Source organism: Gadus morhua, chromosome 10 (genome assembly GCF_902167405.1).
Source record: "Gadus morhua chromosome 10, gadMor3.0, whole genome shotgun sequence".
In the NCBI taxonomy this organism is placed as follows: Eukaryota; Metazoa; Chordata; class Actinopteri; order Gadiformes; family Gadidae; genus Gadus; species Gadus morhua.
In genome coordinates, this window is record NC_044057.1 from 9860400 (window position 1) to 9882106 (window position 21707).

The 21707-nt window shown below is 42.1% G+C and overlaps 2 protein-coding genes and 1 long non-coding RNA gene across 10 annotated transcripts in view; 2 read left to right on the plus strand and 1 right to left on the minus strand.

The window, feature by feature from the left end:
* Positions 1-10198, plus strand: part of csnk1a1 (casein kinase 1, alpha 1) — a 29787-nt gene extending 19589 nt beyond the window's left edge. For 2 of the 8 annotated variants that reach the window (XM_030367656.1, XM_030367662.1), the window contains 6 exons: positions 5123-5262; positions 5435-5513; positions 5688-5771; positions 5874-5980; positions 6853-7001; positions 9420-10198. In XM_030367656.1, the coding sequence (XP_030223516.1) occupies positions 5123-5262; positions 5435-5513; positions 5688-5771; positions 5874-5980; positions 6853-7001; positions 9420-9427 (567 nt within the window). In that variant the 3' untranslated portion in view covers positions 9428-10198. Of the gene's footprint in view, positions 1-5122; positions 5263-5434; positions 5514-5687; positions 5772-5873; positions 5981-6852; positions 7007-9419 lie in introns of those variants that run through there. The other 6 variants (XM_030367658.1, XM_030367663.1, XM_030367660.1 and 3 more) reach the window with 5 other exon arrangements.
* Positions 10199-16070: 5872 nt separating this feature from the next.
* Positions 16071-16672, plus strand: LOC115551998 (uncharacterized). The gene is made up of 4 exons (XR_003978265.1): positions 16071-16125; positions 16203-16262; positions 16346-16405; positions 16485-16672. It is a non-coding gene; the product is annotated as an uncharacterized LOC115551998 (long non-coding RNA).
* Positions 16673-16716: 44 nt separating this feature from the next.
* On the minus strand, positions 16717-18271 carry LOC115551992 (putative nuclease HARBI1). Its single transcript, XM_030367664.1, has 4 exons — positions 17824-18271; positions 17610-17722; positions 17405-17516; positions 16717-17330 (listed from the first exon to the last, which is right to left on the minus strand). Exons 1-4 carry the CDS (start codon positions 18254-18256, stop codon positions 16957-16959), a joined length of 1032 nt encoding a protein of 343 aa, XP_030223524.1. The 5' UTR covers positions 18257-18271; the 3' UTR covers positions 16717-16956.
* Positions 18272-21707: the final 3436 nt, after the last annotated feature.

Below are 21707 nucleotides of genomic sequence, written 5' to 3' on the forward strand. Positions count from 1 at the left end.
TCGAAAAAATGATTTATTTTCCCGATAATTACCGGCGTTCTATACATTATCCCTTACGATATCCCGCTGCTTCAGGTTTTCCTTTGTAGGCGCATTGAGAGGAGGAGCGAATCCGCTGTCTCTGCGTGTGCATGTATGATATGCAGGTTTATCCGATAAGTGGTAGTGTACCCACATTGGCATGCATGCGCGCTTGTCTCTGTGTGCGTGTGTGAACGAGAATGACAGGGAGAAAGAGTGCTACGCGGAGATGACTGAACGGATCGATATTTATTTATTAAAAGCAGAATCAATTTGTGGCGCTCTGTGTTGACTCTGTGGCGCTGCGCCACACATTGTTCTATGTATCTATTCTCTTTCGAGACAGCGCAACACCTCTACCCAAGCCCCCCCTGGAACCGCGGAGCCGTCACATTTACATCAGAATGAAACCCAATAAACCGCCAATGTGTGTAGGGTCCGGGAGGGGAAATTGGGGTTCTAGCTCAAGCAGGCAATTTACCTCGAGCAGTGTAAACGTGCGGACCGTGCCGCGAAAAAGGTGTGCATAAGATGGCATATTGGGCAGTCTCGCGCTGCTCTAGCGGCAAGTAGTGCGAGAGCCTGCTACTCTGCGACCACAGACGCAAAACTGTGGTCACGTAGACCACAGTTCTGCGACTGAGGGTGTTGTTTGTCATCTGGAAATAAATATATTATTTCATCAACATAATGTATTGTGTTTTTATTATATTATCAGTAAGTAACAACTCAAAATGTAAAAAAGATTTATGGGAATAATTCGGGACGGTTCAAAATGTTTTTCGGGACGTTTCCGGGACGGTGGTGAGTGTTTCAAACCACTTTGAAGCAGACTTAATTGAAAAAGCGGTCTGATCGTTTAACTTTGATTGCAAAGCATAGCGCCCCCATGGTTAATTTCCTAATGACTGCCAATTTTTACAGAAACAATCTTTTTTATAATGAAGGCACCATTAAGGATTTTTTGCAAGGTTTTCAAAACTCAAGTTACAGAAACTATCCAGTTGGATTTGTCTTGAGGCAAAAAGGTTTAGCATGTCAGATAAAGCCCGGTTTACATAATTATGTATTCAATTTGACCACTCAAACATCTTTCGATTTTCATCATTTGGTGTATGAAATTTAACCAAACTCCCAACAATGTTGATTTATTTTTTTACAGCTATAGCTACAGAATAATCTGTTTAACCAATCCCATTCGGGTATCTTTATCATAGTCACCATGGACACTACAAGTTGTCGGACATGGTGGAGGTATCAGCCTTTTTATGTCCCTCAACACATGTTCTTGTTGCAATCCTTAGTGGTAAACTACAATCATATAATTATAATCAACGTGTTTTTATATTTATTGATCATTCATCTAATTAGCAGTCTTCCCAACAAGCAAATGTTAAATTGCAGTGTGGTATCAAAAACATTTTTATAGTAATTTCAGCAATCGATTAGTACTTCTTTTTACTTTTCTTTCTATATCCGACTCCAGAAATTCCAACAGTCCTACTATGCAACCACACTAATGAAAATACGATGCAGAAGTACAAGAACTGGCTGCTGTTGTGGCAGCAGTGCTTTAATGGAAATGATTGTGTAAATTAAGTTTATTACTTTGAAACGAGGGCTGTTGGTAATCACAATGTCTTGACAGCAATTTGCGAGGAATGTCCCTTGGGGACAAGAGTACAAATCTTCCCACAATGATTTAGGATGGCCTTGTTTTCTAATAAGACGTCTATATAACGTGTACAAGAATGTGTCACTTGCCCTAGTGGTTATTTGGCAACTATTTTCTTTATAATTTTTCCTAAATCTTTCACTGTAAAGAGAACTCTATGGAGATGGACCTTCTGGGTCGAATCGGACAGATTTCTCCTGGGAGGTGTGGCTAATCGTTTGACCTTGACCTCAAAGCGCCCCTATTGGCAGAATGGAACCAAACCTTTGGAAGAGCTGCTATTCTGGGATACATATACGGTGGACAGATTTGGAAACTTTTTCCCAGTCACAGGATACAGGAGATATGTGCTCCTAAATAAAAAACTATTCTTACATTAAGTATTACTACCCAAAATTACTTAACAAGTTTAAGAAAATACCATAACTACCGGTAGTCTTCTCCATCGTTTTATTCATTGATTAAATGGAATCCCCATTGATGCTCAGTCTCCACGGCCTTCGCTCTCTGACCTCTGTTGATTTACATATTCAGCTGATGCATGTTCTAATAAAACATCTTGGACATTACGACGGTTAACAATTGCATTTATTTCCTGTTGTGCGATGAGCACAAGAGGAAATTGTTAACTCAGTGTAGCCTTTCTCATGTACTGTAGTGCAAAGTGAGGTTGAAAATATTTTTTAATAAAGACGCATAGATTAAGACCTAAAGAAACGTTAAATGGCTGCCTCAAATCAAGTGAAGGGATTTGAACAAAAGTTCAAAAGTCTAAAAAAAGAGTCCAAAATTTGTGGAGAATAAGAAAGAGAATAAAACTTATGAACAATAGTTGAGCGCTGCATGCAGAACTAGCCTAAATAGTTTGGATCACACAAATTGCTAGTTTAATGTGTCACCTTAAATTTGGAACTTGTGTAAAATCAGGTTTGAGAGGGTTCTAGTAGGAATGCATGGAACTGCATGTACTATTTATAGCCTGCAGTCTCTTCAAACTATATTTATCTTGAGTCCTCAAACTACGGTACCATATTGAAGCAAGTAGCAGAAACGTGACGTCAAAAGAAATTTTTATTAATGATCAAAGCTTACTACTTTCACTTGGTGGCTGGATTCACTTAATTCAAACTATTCCGTACCAACATCATCACTAACCGGACTGCTATGGAAGTAAATCTGTCATCGGATTTTGAAAATAAAAAGCAATTGAATTTTAAGCACTGAATATTTATGCATTGAATAACGTATCTGGATTATTTTTTGCCACTCTATACATTTTCAACATAATTTTCACTTTTTTATTTTTCAATGTTCAAAAATTCAAAATCAAATATTCAATGTTCAAAAATTCAATGTGCAAAATTCAACTTAAATATTTTCATCGTCTCCTAATTCAACATGCCAAATCCAGCTACAAAATTAAATTCATGAAATTCAGTGTTAACCTCCGGGGATCCAAGCAATCGATCCTAGAGGCTAGATCGTGGTCAAGCAAGGAGAGCGAGCAGGAATAAGTGTCACTCGGTGGATACCTAACCCTGATGCGGGAAGGCCTGTTGTGCAAAGCAGGTTTTGGCCATCTCCAACAGATGGGTCTTTCTTTCTTGATAGAAAAGTTAATTCTAAACAGCATTTTACACAGTAGGCAAAAATAGGCTATGATAATATTAAAAGGCTCAAAGGTAAATCTACATCATTAAACACTGACTGTATTTTTTTATGGAGAAAGAAGCAACGGTGGTGGACCGTACTAATGGCGCGTTGTACTAATGCCGCAGGGTGCGGATCGGATCGGAAAGGGCGGATCGGGTCGCGTTTCCACCGCCAAAAGTGGGCGTGACCCGGACTTAGCCGTACCCATTTTGGCCTCGTTATCAGGACTCCTCCATTGGGGTACTGGAGACGAGATGCCTGAAAGGGTCCCGGGAAATTCTAGCTACACACCCCCTCCGTTGATTGGTCAACAGAATCATCACTTCCGGGTGACGCGGGGATAAAAACAAACCAACAGTAGCCTCGAGGTATTATTCTTTACAATTAACATGTAACATTTTACGCTTGCTTGGGCGAACAAGGAGGTGGAGACGTTCGTCTGCATTCTTGGAGGAAGACGTTGTTTACGATGTTTACGTAGCTGCCGCGGCGATCGACATCCGGCCTGCTGTCAGCAGTGGAAACGCGACCTTGGAACTGAGCTGGGCTATACCGCCCCCTCCCTACCGCACCTTTGCGATCCGTTCCGCACCCTGCAGTGGAAACGCGGCATAAACGCCCTATCCATTGTATGGGTCTGTAAAATGCTAAGCAAATTAAATGTATTAAGCATGTTTAATAACAAGGTGAGGGGGGATGTGGGAATCTTATCTTTTATTTATGTTTTTGCTATAATGCACAAGTTTTTCTTTTTACTGCAGTTTATGAACTAAACGATGAACTTATGCCTGTGTGTGTGTGTGTCTTTGATTGCAGTGATATGGCTGGATTTGCATGCACCGTAAGGGTAATTGAAGTGGGTTAAGAGCCGAATTTATTAGGGGCCAATTTGGGGCAATCCAAGGTCTCTTTGCCTACGTTTGGTGTAAGGTTGGGGCGATCTGAAGCCGGCTGCCCACTGTGGAATGAGAGTGCAGAGCCGACAGTAGGCGCAATGAGTGGTAACTGAAGCAGCAGCAGCAGCAGCCTGTAGTTCCAGTGGAAGCACGCCCGACAGCAACCTGATTTCATTTAGTCATCCTCATAGCTCTATCAAACCACTGCGTAAAACTTTCGGCTCTGCGCACTCGTTGCGCTATCGTTATGCCAACACAGAGGCATATCAACCGTTTTGCTTCAGCCACTTAACGTGCGCCCGGTGACTCAAAACGAATGCACCCATTCCGAGTGATCGATGTTAATACAAACGTTACGTTTTAAGCTTGTGCTTGTTTCGGAACGATATGAAAACATGCACAAGCTTCATGCCGGTCTACGCTTCAAACTCGTGATTGTGGCAGAAAACAGCGGCCCCTGGGGTCGAACTTTTCGGTGGGTTGCAGAATTCGGTGTAACACCCGCACGCTCCCCTTGCTTGGCTGTGATCTAGCATCTATACAAATTTTGCAGCTGAATTTGGCATGTTTAATTTGGGGACGTTAAATATTTTCATTGAAATTTATACAGAATTTTGCATCTAAATTTAGAAAATTGAATTTAACATTGAATATTTAGTTAGAAGGGAAAAAATCGGATACGTTATTTCAATGCATAAATATTCAGCGCTGTTAATTCAATAGCGATAATTCACTGGCAAAAAAATCCAGATCTGTTATTTCAATGCATAAATATCTATATGAAACACATTTTTGAATTTCTGACAATCATTTATGTCAAACCTTTTTATTTTTTTTCAATGATTAAATGTCAAGAACTGTTTTCCTTCTCTTCCAGCTATTTCTCATTGACTTTGGGCTGGCTAAAAAATACAGAGATAACCGAACAAGGCAACACATCCCCTACAGAGAAGACAAGAACCTAACGGGCACGGCCCGCTACGCATCCATCAACGCACACCTGGGGATTGAACAGAGGTCTGTGCAACAGACACACGGTCACTCAAAGCCTAGCATGTTGTTCTTACGTTAAAATGTGATGCTTAACGTTTGGATACTGGATATTAATATACATTTGTATTATGTATTCGTAGAAACCTTGATATTGAATTACTTTATGGAAGTTCTGTATGGTTCTGTTTTTTCCCAGCCGACGTGACGACATGGAGTCGCTAGGCTACGTGCTGATGTACTTCAACAGAACCAGTCTGCCATGGCAGGGATTAAAGGTAGAAGACTATGTGATATTAGGCTTGTTTTATGCATACAGTATTCTGCTGTTGATGAGCTTGATAATTGGACATACATTTGCTGACGATAGTCTAACGCATAAGACTGCATTGGAGCGTCTACCCTTGAACATGGTTTGTTGTGATGAACTGTACTGTTGATGTCGCCTACATGTTCCTCAGGCTGCAACCAAGAAGCAGAAGTACGAGAAGATCTCTGAAAAGAAAATGTCAACCCCTGTAGAAATTCTCTGCAAGGTGAGTGCAACTCTAATTGAACAATGCTAGATATAGATCTGCTTTATGGTTTTCTCTTTGGCAAATTTGTTGTGCTTAATCCTGAATGTTTATTGTGTTCAGGGATTCCCAGCAGAGTTCGCCATGTATCTGAACTACTGCCGTGGTCTGCGTTTTGAAGAGGCCCCGGACTACATGTACCTTCGCCAACTGTTCCGGATCTTGTTCAGGTATTTCAAACGATCAGAGACTAAATATTACCCTGAAAACGCACTTCTGGCGTGTGTGCGTGTCCTGACCGTTGTGTCTGTATGTCTGCCCCATTGACGAAGACCTGTTCATTGATTTCTATGTTAATAAATGAGCTCCTTATTTTAAAGTCAATCCACAACAAAGCATTTTATTATAATTTTACTTCTGCTGCAGGTATTCCAATCATGTTGTCGAAATAAATCTTCACTCTTGAGCTCAGCTCTCCCCCAGAAGCATAAATCCAACCCATTCAAACATAATCCAGCACCATCAAGGATTGAATATTTAAATATTTTTGAAATGCACTTGGAATCCACAGGAACACTAGGAAAAATGTATTGAAACAAATGACGACAAAACCGCTACGGCAGGTTGCCGCTAGCATGACGTATTGAAAACACTACAGCAGGTAGCCATTGGCATGAACGTATTGAAACCGCTACGGCAGCAAGCCGTTAGCATGAACGTATTGAAACCGCTACGGCAGCTACCTATTAGCATGAACGTATTGAAACCGCTACGGTAGGTAGCTATTAGCATGAATGTATTGAAACCGTTACGGCAGGTAGCCGTTAGCATGAATGTATTGAAACAGCTACGGCAGGTAGCCGTTAGCATGAACGTATTGAAACTGCTACGGCAGGTAGCCATTAGCATGACATATTGCAGTGGAGAAGATCATCAGTATTATATGATAGTTTTTTGTTTTTTTAACTACAATTCAGGAGTGTTTTGGTCCTTGGGTTGCTTTGTGTAGCACTGTATAACTCTTTGATATGACTCAATATTTGAACTGCCAAGCATAGAAGGTGTTGTATTGTGGAAGATTGTATAATGGTGCCTTTCCCAGGACACTGAACCACCAGTATGACTACACATTCGACTGGACGATGCTGAAGCAGAAAGCAGCCCAGCAGGCAGCCTCCTCCGGGGGCCAAGGCCAGCAGGCACAGACCCCCACAGGCAAGCAATCTGATAAACCCAAGCCTAACATGAAAGGTTAGTAGTGTGTGTGTGTGTGTGTGTGTGTGTGTGTGTGTGTGTGTGCCCGCGCGCGCACGCTTTTGCGTGTGCCCCCGCGTGTTTTTGCGTGTGCCTCACTAAAAGTGCAGTAGAAATTAGGAAAGCCTGTTGTATCCATAGCAGCATAACGGAACCAACTCGAGTTCCTTAACACAATTGCTCTGTCCTTCACAGCAAAGACTTCCTTTGAGAATGTGACTACCAACTTTCCTATTCTCATAAATCCTTTACTTAAGGACAAGGTGCTTTTTTATTGTTATACTATAAATTATTATATTATTGACTAACCCATTGACTATAGGTAATGATTATACACCTAATGAATCTCACAACAATGTTCTATCAACCTTCTGTTTGCAGTTGGTGCATTATGGGAACAGGTGTTAACTTTAACACTCTTTAAATATACCAGTATAACAGTAATGGCTGCTTTCAGTAGGCCCGGCGTCATGGGCGGGCCTTAGGGGGCCTGGCCCGCCCTCGGAGTCAGTTGGGCCCGCCCTGGACGGACGAGCCTGTCAGTCTCCCGCCAACCAAAAAAAGAAAAAAAAATCGCAGATCGCAATATTTCAGATTTGTACTAGTTTGAAAGAAATATGGATATACAGCGTTTTTTTAATCAAGGAGCACGGAGGGTCATAGACAGTGAAATTCATGGTGAAAGTCAGGAGTGTTGAGGAGTCACGGTCACCTGAGGTTGACACTCTGCTCAAGCCGAAGCTAACCGGGCTACAGACTTTGGGGTCATCCCTATGTTCCCCGGGTCCTATGTTCCCCGGGTCCTATGTTCCCCGGGTCCTATGTTCCCCGGGTCCTATGTTCCCCGGGTTCTACGTTCCCCGTTTTTCCAAAAAAAGGGTCCTATGTTCCCCTGTAGCCATACATACCGGGGAGCATAGGACCCTTTTTGGGAAAAGCGGGGAACATAGGACCCTTTTCTGGGAAAAGGGTCCTATGTTCCCCGCAATCTATCAATCTTTAAAAATATTTAAACTTTGACGCGACATTCGCGTGATGACAGCCAATCGGCGTTCAACAGCGTGGCCACTGAGTGACATGTGTAACGTAACAGCCAATCAGCGTTCAACCGGCCAACTCAGTGCAGTGCAGTCCGGGGTGAGCTGCAGCATGGAGGAGAAAGTGATTGTTGCCGTTTGCTACTCCTGGAGCTCTTTATATAATAGTATATCGTATAATATAATTGTATAATAATATCACGGCCAAAAGCTCTGTGCGCCTTCGGATGGCCGTAGCGCGGGGAGCTCTCGTAGGGATTGGGCTTCTCGGGGTTTGTTTACCGGCGTATGAATAGACTGCCTCAGGTTCTCCGACGTCTCTCCCTCTTCCACAAAAGGTAAAGACATGCAATGGTAGTTATATCGGCCGGAATTTGGCAGTAATGGTGGAAAAAGTAACAGACCGGGGAACATAGGACCCTTTTTTGGAAAAAGGGACCCGGGGAACATAGACACGCTCCCTATATGTATATCACGGGGGAGAACCCCCCGATTAAATCGACCTATGACTTCACATTTCTGGCCTAAAAAAATTTGCCCCCCGCAGGGCAATGCAAGGCCCCCCCGCAAATCTGTGTCTGGTGCCGGGTCTGGCTTTCAGGCCCTATTCCAGACGCTGATGGCTGCCAAAATATGGTTTGCGTTAACTGTGGAAAAACGTAGATTATACATGTCACATTCAGTTGGGACAACTGCAGAGTATATTTTTTCACCTCGCGTCATAATTTGTATCTTAACCAAAGAAAAGTTTTTTCGTTTAGTTTTACACAAAACAACCATTGCTATATTTAACTTTTATAGAATAGCTTTTTTCAGTACGACTATATTCTGGTGTTGGTGCATGCTAATGGTTCTCCCCTTTGAAGTTTCAGGATAGGCAGGAAGTGAAAATACACAATCTAAAAATAATTGTAGACTCAACTCGGTAGGTTCTCGTGCTCCAACTTTGCCTTCTGTATTGATATTTGTGGAATATTAAGACCCAAAATGGAAACTAGGATGGAATGGTTTTACTTGTATGATGTACGTCAAATTATCTCACTATTTGACTCTTTTCAGATAGAACATGTTAATCATATGGGAAGCACAAAGAGCAGTTAGGTAAATGTTCCCATCTGGACCAAAACAATCCTGATGAACGATATCACATGTGTGTCCGTGAAAACAAACGCTGCACCGCGTTTCAAAGCTTTTCTTGGTTGTTGGAGAAGGCTGATCAACTCAAGTGCTTCCTGAAACTGGTTTTGTTGCTTCCAAATAGGAATGTCTGCTTTTTCTGCCTCCCCTTTTGTGTTTGTACATCAATTACGAAAGATGTCTCTTGCGATTATGTTCGGCCTTTTCTTAATTCTGATTTTTCTAATTCTCTTCTCTGTAGGTTTCTAAGCGCTTTCCTGTCAGGAGTGAAAGTCGGGCGGAGGGACTCCACAGTAGCACCATAATCATTGGCGACTAGGACCACCTCCCGCCCAGAGGGCTTTATTCTCCCCCCCCCCCACCACCACCAAACAAACTTTCTCCTTCCATAATTACTATGTATGTAATGGATATATAGATATACAAATGCCTCTGTTTGCAGCAATATCTATATATTGGTATGTATATAATATTCTCCACTTTGAAGAAAGAAAATAAATTAAAGCTTTTTGTTGGGGCTGAGACATCTTTTTCCCTTATACCACCTTTCCCACTTCCCATTATCCTTATTCTTTTGGTTTCTTGGGTAACAATAGTTGAACAATTTAATTGCTCTTTTAGTCCTTCCCTTCCTTCCAGTGACATGTGTAGACCTGTTAACCCTGCCCCCGTGTGCCCCTTGTTTTATACCCGCCTCAGTGACATTCATAAAACATTAAGTCAAACTTCTTATTTTTTTGTTTGAAAAGAATGAATGATGGAATCCTGGTTATTTACTTTGCTTAAAATGTCGGAGTTCTATTCCTTTTTTCCATTCTCTATTTTTATTTTCTATGGTGATTAGGAGTGTTGAGCAGCTGCGTTAATGTCCCAGCTGGCGACGGTCTACAATAGTCTGGCTCTCCTTGTAAGAGTGCTGCATTATTATTGAATCTGTTGATACACCTATGGTCTTCTGAAACAGTCTTCTAAATGCCAATAAAAATGTAAAAATACAATAAAAAGCCCATCCTGTGTCAATGAAATGTACTAATGATTAGACCTCACAGAGCTATTGAGTCTTCAGCCAATAAGAACCAGAGCACTCAACAGATTTGATGACAATGTCCTTGTGGAAAAAATGAGGTCCACATGATTGATTCTAATGAATTTACCATCCATCACAGTATGCTAACACAAATGATTTGCCTATCTAGGAAATTTCCTATGCAAAAAATAATTCGTAGAGGCCCCATGAATAGAGGGACCCGTCCACAGCCCGCTAAAACAGCTGCAATACCAGGCTTGGCCGCTGAACACAGGTGGATTGCGGAAGTATGCACTGCTCCTGGGGGCCTGAGGCCTGTTTCAGGTAGCTGGTTTAACATACTCTGAGTTTAATCCTGCGCTCTGAGTTGGTTGACTCAGAGTTCAGGGTTGAAAAGCAACTCTGGGTTTTCGGTTTCAGAACAGGTGATCAGCGTTGGGTTAATCAACTCTGAGTATGTTCACTCTGGGTTGGGGGCGTGCCTGTTGACTATCAAGAGCCATCATCAATGGATCTCTGATAACATGATCAAACATGGACCAAAAGCGTAGATCCACTTACTTTTCCCCCACGGAATTGGAAATTCCAATGAACGTGTATGCCGAGCAGTTACCCATTTTAACAAAAAAAAGCAATACCGCCGCGGCAGCGAGAGCGCGAGAGAGAGCTTGGCAGGAAATAGCTGAACAAGTCAATGCGTGAGTCAAATAAATTAGTAAAATAAAATAAAACAAGAGGAAAGTTTAATATCTTCCACTTATTCAATATGTAAAGTGTGTGTGTGTGTGTGTGTGTGTGTGTGTGTGTGTGTGTGTGTGTGTGTGTGTGTGTGTGTGTGTGTGTGTCAATTTACGCAACCCCGAGTTGCCCCACGAGGACTTGGCAGCAAATGAAGTACAAAAATATAGTTTAAACAGGTAAACTAATGTTTAATTGAAATCAAATCAATTGTGCTGTTTTGCCTGCTCTACCTAATTGAACAGCTATGTTCAACATGTATTTTATATTTGTATACTATATTTAAGCAGTAAATGTAAGTAGTAGCCTACATTACCCAGCCACCCCAACACTGCCAATATTTAATAGGATTTAGATATATTAGAAGGCTACACCTAGGCAAAATGCATTATAAATATATATCTGTCTTCAAAATAGCGCTTACTGAATATTAGGGTAACATTTTCCTCCATGTTAGCAAGTCGAAAAAATGCAGAGACCCGGCAGACTGGAGGGGGTCCACCACCTGCAGCCCTCACAGAGGCTGAGGAGATGGCCCTCAGCCAACAGAGTATGCGTCCTGTGGCTGAGGGCATCCCTGGGGGGAGCTCTTCTGATCCCCCCCACCCCCCAGGATAGAAGTGCCTTTACAGTATAAGGGGTTGGTTATTCAAAATAATTAAATATGTACACGCAACCCAGCGCGTTGCAAATTAGATGGGGCAATATTCTGGCTCAATAATTGCACTGTCTAATCATCTTCTTCCAGTTACTGATAGCGCCCTACTTGAACCAGATGCCCTCACCAACCTCCATGCAATTGTAACAATTCAAAAGATGCAAAAGGATGCTTTGGAGATCCAAATTTTGGAACATAAGTTATTGGTGGGTGAGGTGCAAACGGGGATACTGTTCCCTGCTCTAAAAACATACCCAATATAAATGACTTTTTTTTTTTGTGCTTTCAGGAAATAAAAAAATCCTCATAATAAGTAGATTGTCTTTATTAGAACACGGGCCGTGGTGGGACAAGTTATTTTGTTGAACAGTTTACTCAACGGGTTTTACTTCAGTGAACAATGCAGACGATTATGCTGAGCATGTGCATGTAGAGAAGAACAGCATCTGGTTAAAAGCAGCACCAGGGTCTTTTCTGCCTTGCATTCTTAAAATGAGTTTCTTGACTTGCAGCAGTTATAGGTCCGTGGTTAGACAGCTACTCTGATCATGGGAAAGCCACAACGTTGAAGTGACTGTAGTACAGAGCGGGTGGGATGCACGGGGCGGATCATTCTGCACATGCGTTAATTGCGCTAAAAAATAAAAAAATAAACTTAAAGCATGCCCCCGGTGCGTTTGACAGTTAACATGGGGGCTGAGAAGGTGGTCTAAATAAATGATAGATTGCGCCGAACGATAGCGCTCGTGAAGAAAATTATCAGGAAAATAAAGTATATCCAACCGGGGTCTTAATAATCTTAATAATCTTCTGGGGCCGGTATTTCAAAATGATCCGACAGGATTAATCCACCTGGATTGGATTAAATCCTGATCAGATCCTGAAAACGGGTATTTCAAAGCAAATCTGATCTTGAAGATTCAGATTCAGATTTGGCAATCCAATCCTGCCTTTGATCCGGATTAAAAGCTGCTGTTGAGTATTTCAAAACTTAAGTGGGAAATCTGGATCAGTTTGATCCTAAAAATCAGGATCACCCTGATCCCACCTCAGAGGTGGATTTGAGGGAGATTACATGTTAAGATTTGAACAGTTGAAGTGTAACTGCTCCCAAAGTTCTTTGTTTAATACAACTAAGCTTCACTGCTGTTTGATCAATGTTTATTTCCTTTTCACGTTCCTTTTTTTTTTCTGCAAACATGCACGCTGTTCACTGTAATGCTTTAACAAATCGGCGTCAGAAGTGCAAGACAGAATAAACATTACACTACTGCGTGTAAGTGACATTACAAACTCCAATTAACAAGGAATTATGAAGGAAAAACAATGTGATTTATTAAACAAACAGTGTTAAACTATGCAGTATACATTTCAGTCTTTTAACTGCTTTTCCAGCAACTGAATTCTTAACTTCACTTCTTCTTGTTTAAGAAGTGTTAGTTTGATTTGTTCATTTGTTAGAATTATTTGTTGCTGAGCCCGTTCCGTTTCCACCTTCAGTAGTTCATTGTAGCCATCCCCCTTCTCAGCTTGCCTTTTGCGCTTACATGGTGGTGGTGGTGCCGGTGGATTCCACACACACACACTTAATTTTCATAGCCAAAGCTCAAAAAGTAATGCCATTTGGAGCAAGTCTGTGCAAGTCTCTTCCCACAGACATCTGTAAAGAAAATCTAATATTAAGGTTTTAGGGCTGTCCCCTTTGTTAACAACTGTTTCCTAAAAAGATATGTACAACACATTTTAAAATCTACACACAATGCCTTGCGAGTGAATGCATTCAAATGGACTGTGGACCGCGACATACAGACGCTAGCCTATTTACTAGCTTGTTAGCTCCTTAACACAGGAGTCAATGGAGCAGCGTTAGCTCGCATTAGCGCGAACTCTGCTTAATTAGAGATCGCCGAGCTCTTCTTTCAACTTTGTGCTGATTTACATAATTGGTTAACTCAATATAATGATTGCCTTTCATCTAGTCTGAGGACGCATCAACACTGGCTAAGTTTATACTTTAATTCAGAGACAATAGTTGAGCTAGCTTCTCCTTTTTCTGTAAAATGTTGGCTCCATTTCCTGTTTCCAGTCTGTGATCCAGGGGGCGGGACGGATTTGGACATCCCAATCTGCCGGTATCAGGATCACTCTGATCCAATCCAGCAAAGTTTTGAAATACCGGGATAGATCAGGTTGATCCGTGGCTGAGGACAGGGGGATTTGGTTATCCGGATCATTCTGATCTGGATTACAAGTTTTGAAATATCGGCCCCTGAGGATCGCAGCCTCTACGTCCACATGCTCTCGTAGAAAAGGTCCAAGGATATGCCATTTCTAACACTTCCTTCTGTCGGAGAGCTGCCTTCAGCCTTATAGACAACAAACTCAGAGTAGGTCTAACCACCTCCCGAGCAGGTTAGGTCCACGGCGTATGTTGCCGCAGCAACTAACTCTCGGTTGCGCTGAACCTGCTACCTGAAACGGAAAACCCAGAGTTTCCACTAACTCAGAGCGAACAAACTCGGGGTTGCCTCAAAACCAGCTACCTGAAACAGGGCTCTGATCCAGCCACGTCAGGAGTCTCAAAAATCCACATAAATACAGACCAGGGGGGTATACCACGAACCTCGCTGAACATACCCAGGCTTTCTTGGGAAAACCTGGCTCGACAGAGCCGCAACCTCGCAATTAGAGTTAAACGGTACCACAACGCTCACTTTAGATTCAATTAGTCGAACCAGGTTTTCCGCTTTAGGTTCAGTGCGCGTTCACTTGAAAGGGGCGTTTTTTGCGTCATTTTTCTCACCTTTACGATAGATCAAGCAGTCTATATGCGTATAAGTGAAAAGATTCTGCATATTGTCTATAAAATAACTATGCCAAATGCAGAATTGTTCGCCATTAATCCAAAAAGAATGATTTAAAAATGCATAAGCAACGTCCATCCTGCCTTATTCTACCATTTAGGGAATTCACTTTAAATATACCCTATGTAAGAAATGTATGGCATGTTTTCAACCGCTGAGAGGTAGCGGCTGTAGCGTAGTGGATTAGTATAAGACCCGAACGCCAGCGACCGGAGCCCTGTTTCAGGTAGCTGGTTTTGAGGCAACCCCGAGTTTGTTCGCTCTGAGTTAATGGAAACTCTGGGTTTTCCGTTTCAGGTAGCAGGTTCAGCTCAACCGAGAGTTAGTTGCTGCGGCAACATACGCCGTGGCTCTAACCAGAGGCCTGTTTCAGGTAGCTGGTTTAACATACTCTGAGTTTAATCCTGCGATCTGAGTTGGTTGATTCAGAGTTCAGGGTTGAAAAGCAACTCTGGGTTTTCGGTTTCAGAACAGGTGATCAGCGTTGGGTTAATCAACTCTGAGCGTGTTCACGCTGGGTTGGGGGCGTGCCTGTTGACTATAAAGAGCCATCATCAATGGATCTCTGATAACATGATCAATATGGACCAAAAACGTAGATCCAGTTACTTTTCACACACGGAATTGGAAATATTAATGCACGCATATGCCGAGCAGGAACACATTTTCACCCAAAAAAGCAATACCGCCGCGGCAGCGAGAGCACGAGAGAGAGCTTGGCAGGAAATAGCCGAACAAGTCACTGCGTGAGTAAAATAAAATAGTAAAATAAAATAAGAGGAAAGTTTAATATCTTCCACTTATTCAATATGTAAATTGTGTGTGTGTGTGTGTGTGTGTGTGTGTGTGTGTGTGTGTGTGTGTGTGTGTGTGTGTGTGTCTGTGTGTGTCAATTTACACAGGAACAACCCGAGTTGCCCCAAGAGGACTTGGCAGCAAATGAAAATGAAGTATAAAAATATAGTTCAAACAGGTAAACTAATGTTTAATTGAAATCAAATCAATTGTGCTGTTTTGCCTGCTCTACCTAATTTAACAGCTATATTCAACATGTGATGGGTCTATATTTAAGCAGTAGGCAAAATGTAAGTAGTAGGCCTACATTTCTCAGCCACCCCAACACTGCCAATATTTAATAGGATTTAGATATATTAGAAGGCTACTCCTAGGCAAAATGCATTATATGTATGCATGTATGTATGTATGTATGTATGTATGTATGTATGTATGTATGTATGTATGTATGTGTATATACATATATATGTGTCTTCAAAATAGCGCTTACTGAATATTAGGGTAACATTTCCCTCCACGTTAGCAAATCGAAAAAAAGCAGAGGCCCGGAAGACTGGAGGGGGTCCACCACCTGCAGCCCTCACAGTGGCTGAGGAGATGGCCCTCAGCCAACAGAGTATGCGTCCTGTGGCTGAGGGCATCCCTGGGGGGAGCTCCTCTGATCCCCCCCAGGATAGAAGTGCCTTTATCAGAGGTTGGTTATTCAAAATAATTAAATGTGTACACGCAACCCAGCGCGTTGCAAATTAGATGGGGCAATATTCTGGCTCAAGTAATAATTTCACTGTCTCATCATCTTCTTCCAGTTACTGATGGCGTCATCAACCTACTGGAACCAGATGCCCTCACCAACCTCCATGCAATTGTAACAATTCTTCACCTTCCACAGATTATTAATAATGTCTTGATAATTGCTGAACCCAACTGTTAATGTCATTACAGGAAGATGATGGAGAAACATTGTCTGCGGCATTTGAAAGGGAAGAGGAAAGGCCTATTGAGGTTAACACCTTTTAAAAATAACATCTAAAAGTTGATGACAGCGTTGTACAATTTAAAACTGACATCTTCTTTCTCTTAAACAGCATGAAATCGAATTCAATGAGAGGCCATCCACTTCTAGCTCTACTTCACAGCTTACCTCTGTAAGATTCTCCCTGGAATTATAATGAAACGCTGTACTTGGCACTGTGAAATCCAATGTCATCTTTTGCATTCCTATAGCTTCCAGTCAAAGAGCTCTATAAAATCTATCTGGGAAAACAAATAAACAAAGCAGACTTAGAAATGGACCACATAAGGCAAAAGATGCAAAAGGATGCTTTGGAGATCCAAATTTTGGAACACAAGTTAAAGGTGGGTGATGTACAAACTGGGATGCTGTTTCCTGCTCCAAAAACATACCCAATATGAATGACTTTTTTTTGTGCTTTCAGGAAATAAAGAAATCCTCATAAAAAGTAGAATGTCTTTATTAGAACACGGGCTGTGGTGGGACAAGTTATTTTGTTGAACAGTGTCACCCCCTACCAGAGGCTGGGACTGTCACACGAGTTTACTATCATACAAACTTGACCTTGGGTGTCTTGAAAGGCGCCTCTAAATTAAATTTATTATTATACAGGAAGGTGAAAGAATGCCAAAGAAAACATTTCGGAAATAATAAAATACATTTAACTAGGCCTACATAGAAAACTCAAACAAAATGATTTTGGCAGAGTCTATCTCTAACCACCCTTCCGTCCTGTGGATCCATGGCATGGTTTGGGTTTATGGGCTGCTCATCTGCAACTGCAGGTGGGCAATTTTCCCCTCTCCAAATCGCGATGTTGTGAAGAACCACACATGCAATTATTATATCACATGCCCTTTCTGGTGTGACTCGCAGCATTTTGAGGCACTGGAATCTTGCCTTCAGGATCCCGAAAGTGTTTTCGACCCTGGCTCTCGTCCTCATATGCGCCAGGTTGTAGCGCTGCTGTGGTCCTGGCACGGGATCGGCATACGGGGTCAGAAGGCAAGGCTGGCAGGGGTACCCTCTGTCACCTAAAACATGACCGTCGAACTCTCCTACGATACAGGTGAAATATTAATCATCTGAACAAATATGGATTATAAATCCTTCAAATATAGGCTTAACTCACCAATGGCAAAGCGAGTGCTCAAATTAGACTCCCGAAATATGCGTGCGTCATGCACAGACCCCGGCCACTTTGCCTCCACTTGGGTGATGATGTTTCTGGCATCACATACAACCTTCAAATTGCAGAGGAGTATAATTAGATACAGAGGCTGTTTTGTTAAGTATCTTTAATTTAAAATGCTGAAGGTCTAGGCCTTCACCTGTACCTGCACATTGATGCTGTGGAAGGACTTCCTATTAACATAGTCTCCTTCATGCACTGAAGGAGCTTTAATAGGAATATGAGTTCCATCGATGCACCCGATGACACCCGGAAAATCTAGAACATTACAAATTAATTCATTTAATTAAATTGTGCATATTATTTATTAAATTAAAACGTTCCAAGAAACAAATAGGCTACATTGTTGCTACTGTTACCTGCAATTCTGTAGAACTCTTCCTTGATTGTTCTTATAGGTCGGTGACTTGGAAACATAACAAACGTGTAAAGAAAACGTTTAAGTGCCAAAGTCACATTTCTGACAGACCGACACACGGTTGCCTTTGAAATGTGCTCGGCGTCACCGACGTTGTAAAGAAAGCTGCCGTTTGCAAAAAAACGGAGTGCGACACAAATAATTTGAATTGAACTTAAAGCATGCCCCCGGTGCGTTTGACACTTAACATGGGGGCTGAGAAGTTGGTCTAAATAAATGATAGATTGCGCTGAAAAACGATAGCGCTCGTGAAGAAAATGATCAGGAAAAGAAAGTATATCCAAACGGGGTCTTAATAATCGTTCCTCACGGAGATTCCTTCTGAGGATCGCAGCCTCTACGTCCACGGGTTCTCTTAGAAAAGGACATGCCATTTCTAACACTTCCTTCTGTCGGAGAGCTGCCTTCAGCCTTATAGACAACAAACTCAGAGTAGGTCTAACCACCTCCCGAGCAGGTTAGGTCCACGGCGTATGTTGCCGCAGCAACTAACTCTCGGTTGCGCTGAACCTGCTACCTGAAACGGAAAACCCAGAGTTTCCATTAACTCAGAGCGAACAAACTCGGGGTTGCCTCAAAACCAGCTACCTGAAACAGGCCTCTGCTCGGGAGGTGGTAAGACCTACTCTGAGTTTGTTGTCTATACGGCTGAAGGCAGCTCTCCGACAGAAGGAAGTGTTAGAAATGGCATGTCCTTTTCTACGAGAGCCTGCGGACGTAGAGGCTGCGATCCTCAGAGGGAATCTCCGTGAGGAACGATTATTAAGACGCCGGCTGGATATACTTTCTTTTCCTGATAATATTCCTCACGAGCGCTATCGTTTTTCAGCGCAATCTATCATTTATTTAGACCACCTTCTCAGCCCCCATGTTAACTCTCAAACGCACCGGGGGCATGCTTTAAGTTTACGTTTTTTTTTTAACGCAATTAACGCATTTGCAGAATGATCCGCCCCGTGCAACCCACCCGCTCTGTACTACAGTCACTTTAACGTTGTGGCTTTCCCATGATCAGAGTAGCTGACTAACCACAGACCTATAACTGCTGCAAGTCAAGAAACGCATATTAAGAATGCAAGGCAGAAAATACCCTGGTAGGCTACTGCTTTTAACCAGATGCTTCTTCTCTACATGCACATGCTCAGCATAATCGTCTGCATTGTTCACTGGAGTAAAACCCTTTGAGTAAACTGTTCAACAAAATAACTTGTCCCACCACAGCCCGTGTTCTAATAAAGAAAATCTACTTTTTATGAGGATTTCTTTATTTCCTGAAAGCACAAAAAAAGTCATTCATATTGGGTATGTTTTTAGAGCAGGGAACAGTATCCCAGTTTGCACCTCACCCACCTTTAACTTATGTTCCAATATTTGGATCTCCAAAGCATCCTTTTGCCTAAGGTGGTCCATTTCCAAGTCTGTTTTGTGTATTTGCTTTTCTAGATAGATTTTATATAAGTCTTTGACTGGAAGCTATAGGAATGCAAAAGATGAGATTGGATTTCACAGTGCCAAGTAGAGCGTTTCATTATAATCCCGGGAGAATCTTACAGAGGTAAGATGTGATTTAGAAGTGGAGAAAGAAGATGTCAGTTTTAAATTGTACAACGCTATCATCAACTTTTTGAGGTTATTTTTAAAAGGTGTTAACCTCAATAGGCCTTTCCTCTTCCCTTTCGAATGCCGCAGACAATGTTTCTCCATCATCTTCCTGTAATGACATTAACGGTTGTGTTCAGCAATTACCAAGACATTATTAATAATCTGTGGAAGGTGAAGAATTGTTACAATTGCATGGAGGTTGGTGAGGGCATCTGGTTAAAGTAGGGCGATGACGCCATCAGTAACTGGAAGAAGATGATTAGACAGTGAAATTATTACTTGAGCCAGAATATTGCCCCATCTAATTTGCAACGCGCTGGGTTGCGTGCACATATTTAATTATTTTGAATAACCAACCTCTTATAAAGGCACTTCTATCCTGGGGGGTGGGGGGGATCAGAGGAGCTCCCCCCAGGGATGCCCTCAGCCACAGGACCCATACTCTGTTGGCTGAGGGCCATCTCCTCAGCCTCTGTGAGGGCTGCAGAGGTGGACCCCCTCCAGTCTGCCGGGGCTCTGCTTTTTTTCGACATGGAGGAAAATGTTACCCTAATATTCAGTAAGCGCTATTTTGAAGACATATATATATATATATATATATATATATATATATATATATATATATATATATATATATATATAATGCATTTTGCCTAGGAGTAGCCTTCTAATATATCTAAATCCTATTAAATATTGGCAGTGTTGGGGTGGCTGAGAAATGTACTACTTACATTTACTGCTTAAATATAGAACAATCACTTGTTGAATATAGCTGTTCAATTAGGTAGAGCAGGCAAAACAGCACAATTGATTTGATTTCAATTAAACATTAGATACCTGTTTGAACTATATTTTTGTACTTCATCTTCATTTGCTGCCAAGTCCTCTTGGGGCAACTCGGGTTGTTCCTGCGCACACGCACACACACACACACACACACACACACACACACACACACACACACACACACAATTTACATATTGAATAAATGGAAGATATTAAACATTCCTCTTATTTATTTTACTAATTTATTTTACTCAGACACTGACTTGTTCAGCTATTTCCTGCCGAGCTCTCTCGCGCTGCCGCGGCGGTACTGCTTTTATTTTGTTAAAATGGGTAACTGCTCGGCATACGCGTTCATTAGAATTTCCTATTCCGTGGGGGGAAAGTAAGTGGATCTACGCTTTTGGTCCATGTTTGATCATGTTATCAGAGATCCATTGATGATGGCTCTTTATAGTCAACAGCCACGCCCTCAACCCAGAGGGAACATACTCAGAGTTGATTAACCCAACGCTGATCACCTGTGGGGTGTTCCACAAAGCCGGTTTTATCACATAACCGGATAAGTTAACCCAGGGTTTGCTGTAACCCTAGGTTTTCCGTTCCAAAAGGATCACGGTATGTTAGTTGCTATAGCAACATATACTCTGAATCAAACCAGAGGGGTGTTCCACGAACAGAGGTTTAACAAACACTGAGTTAACGCTGAACTCTAGGTTGATTGACCCTGTGCCGACCAACCCAGAGTTTTCGGTTCCACAGCAGCGGTTATGCATTAGTTCAATCAACTCGGGGTTGGTTAACACAGGGTTGTGCGCGTCCACGCCAAACTTAAAAAGACGTGATGTATGGATCATGGAAACCCTGATCGATATGGCGAAACGGGCCGCTTATTTCAATGAAATGGGACTCCAGGTTCTCCTGGAGAGCTATGACGAGGAGAAGGACATTATCACAAGAAAAGGGAACGCTAAAACCTCTGGAACCCGGAGAACCAAAGCCTGGCAGCGGATCGCTGACCACGTAAATGCGTTAGTTACATGTCAAAAGCATGATCCTTAATATTTGAGCCATGAATATATAAATATCCCAGTTAAGCATTCTTAAAGGTCCTACCACATAACCCCTTTCTTCTAAAACAATATGTACTCCGATTGCTTCCAAGCGGTCAGAGGATCAAGTATAAAAATGAAGTATAAAAAACATACAAACTGGTAAGCTTTTCCCACCATCGTATTGGTATAAATTTAAACAAGCCATTTTTTTTAAGCCAATCGTGAAAAGGCCGACAGTCGGCAGACTGGATCTGGCCCTGAAATTGTCTTGACCCCGGTGGAGGAGCTGTTAATAAACATAAATTCAGGGCGCCCTGGCATGGAGGGGGTACCTACCACCTCAGAGAGTCATGGGCCATACCCCACACTGGTTGAATGTAGG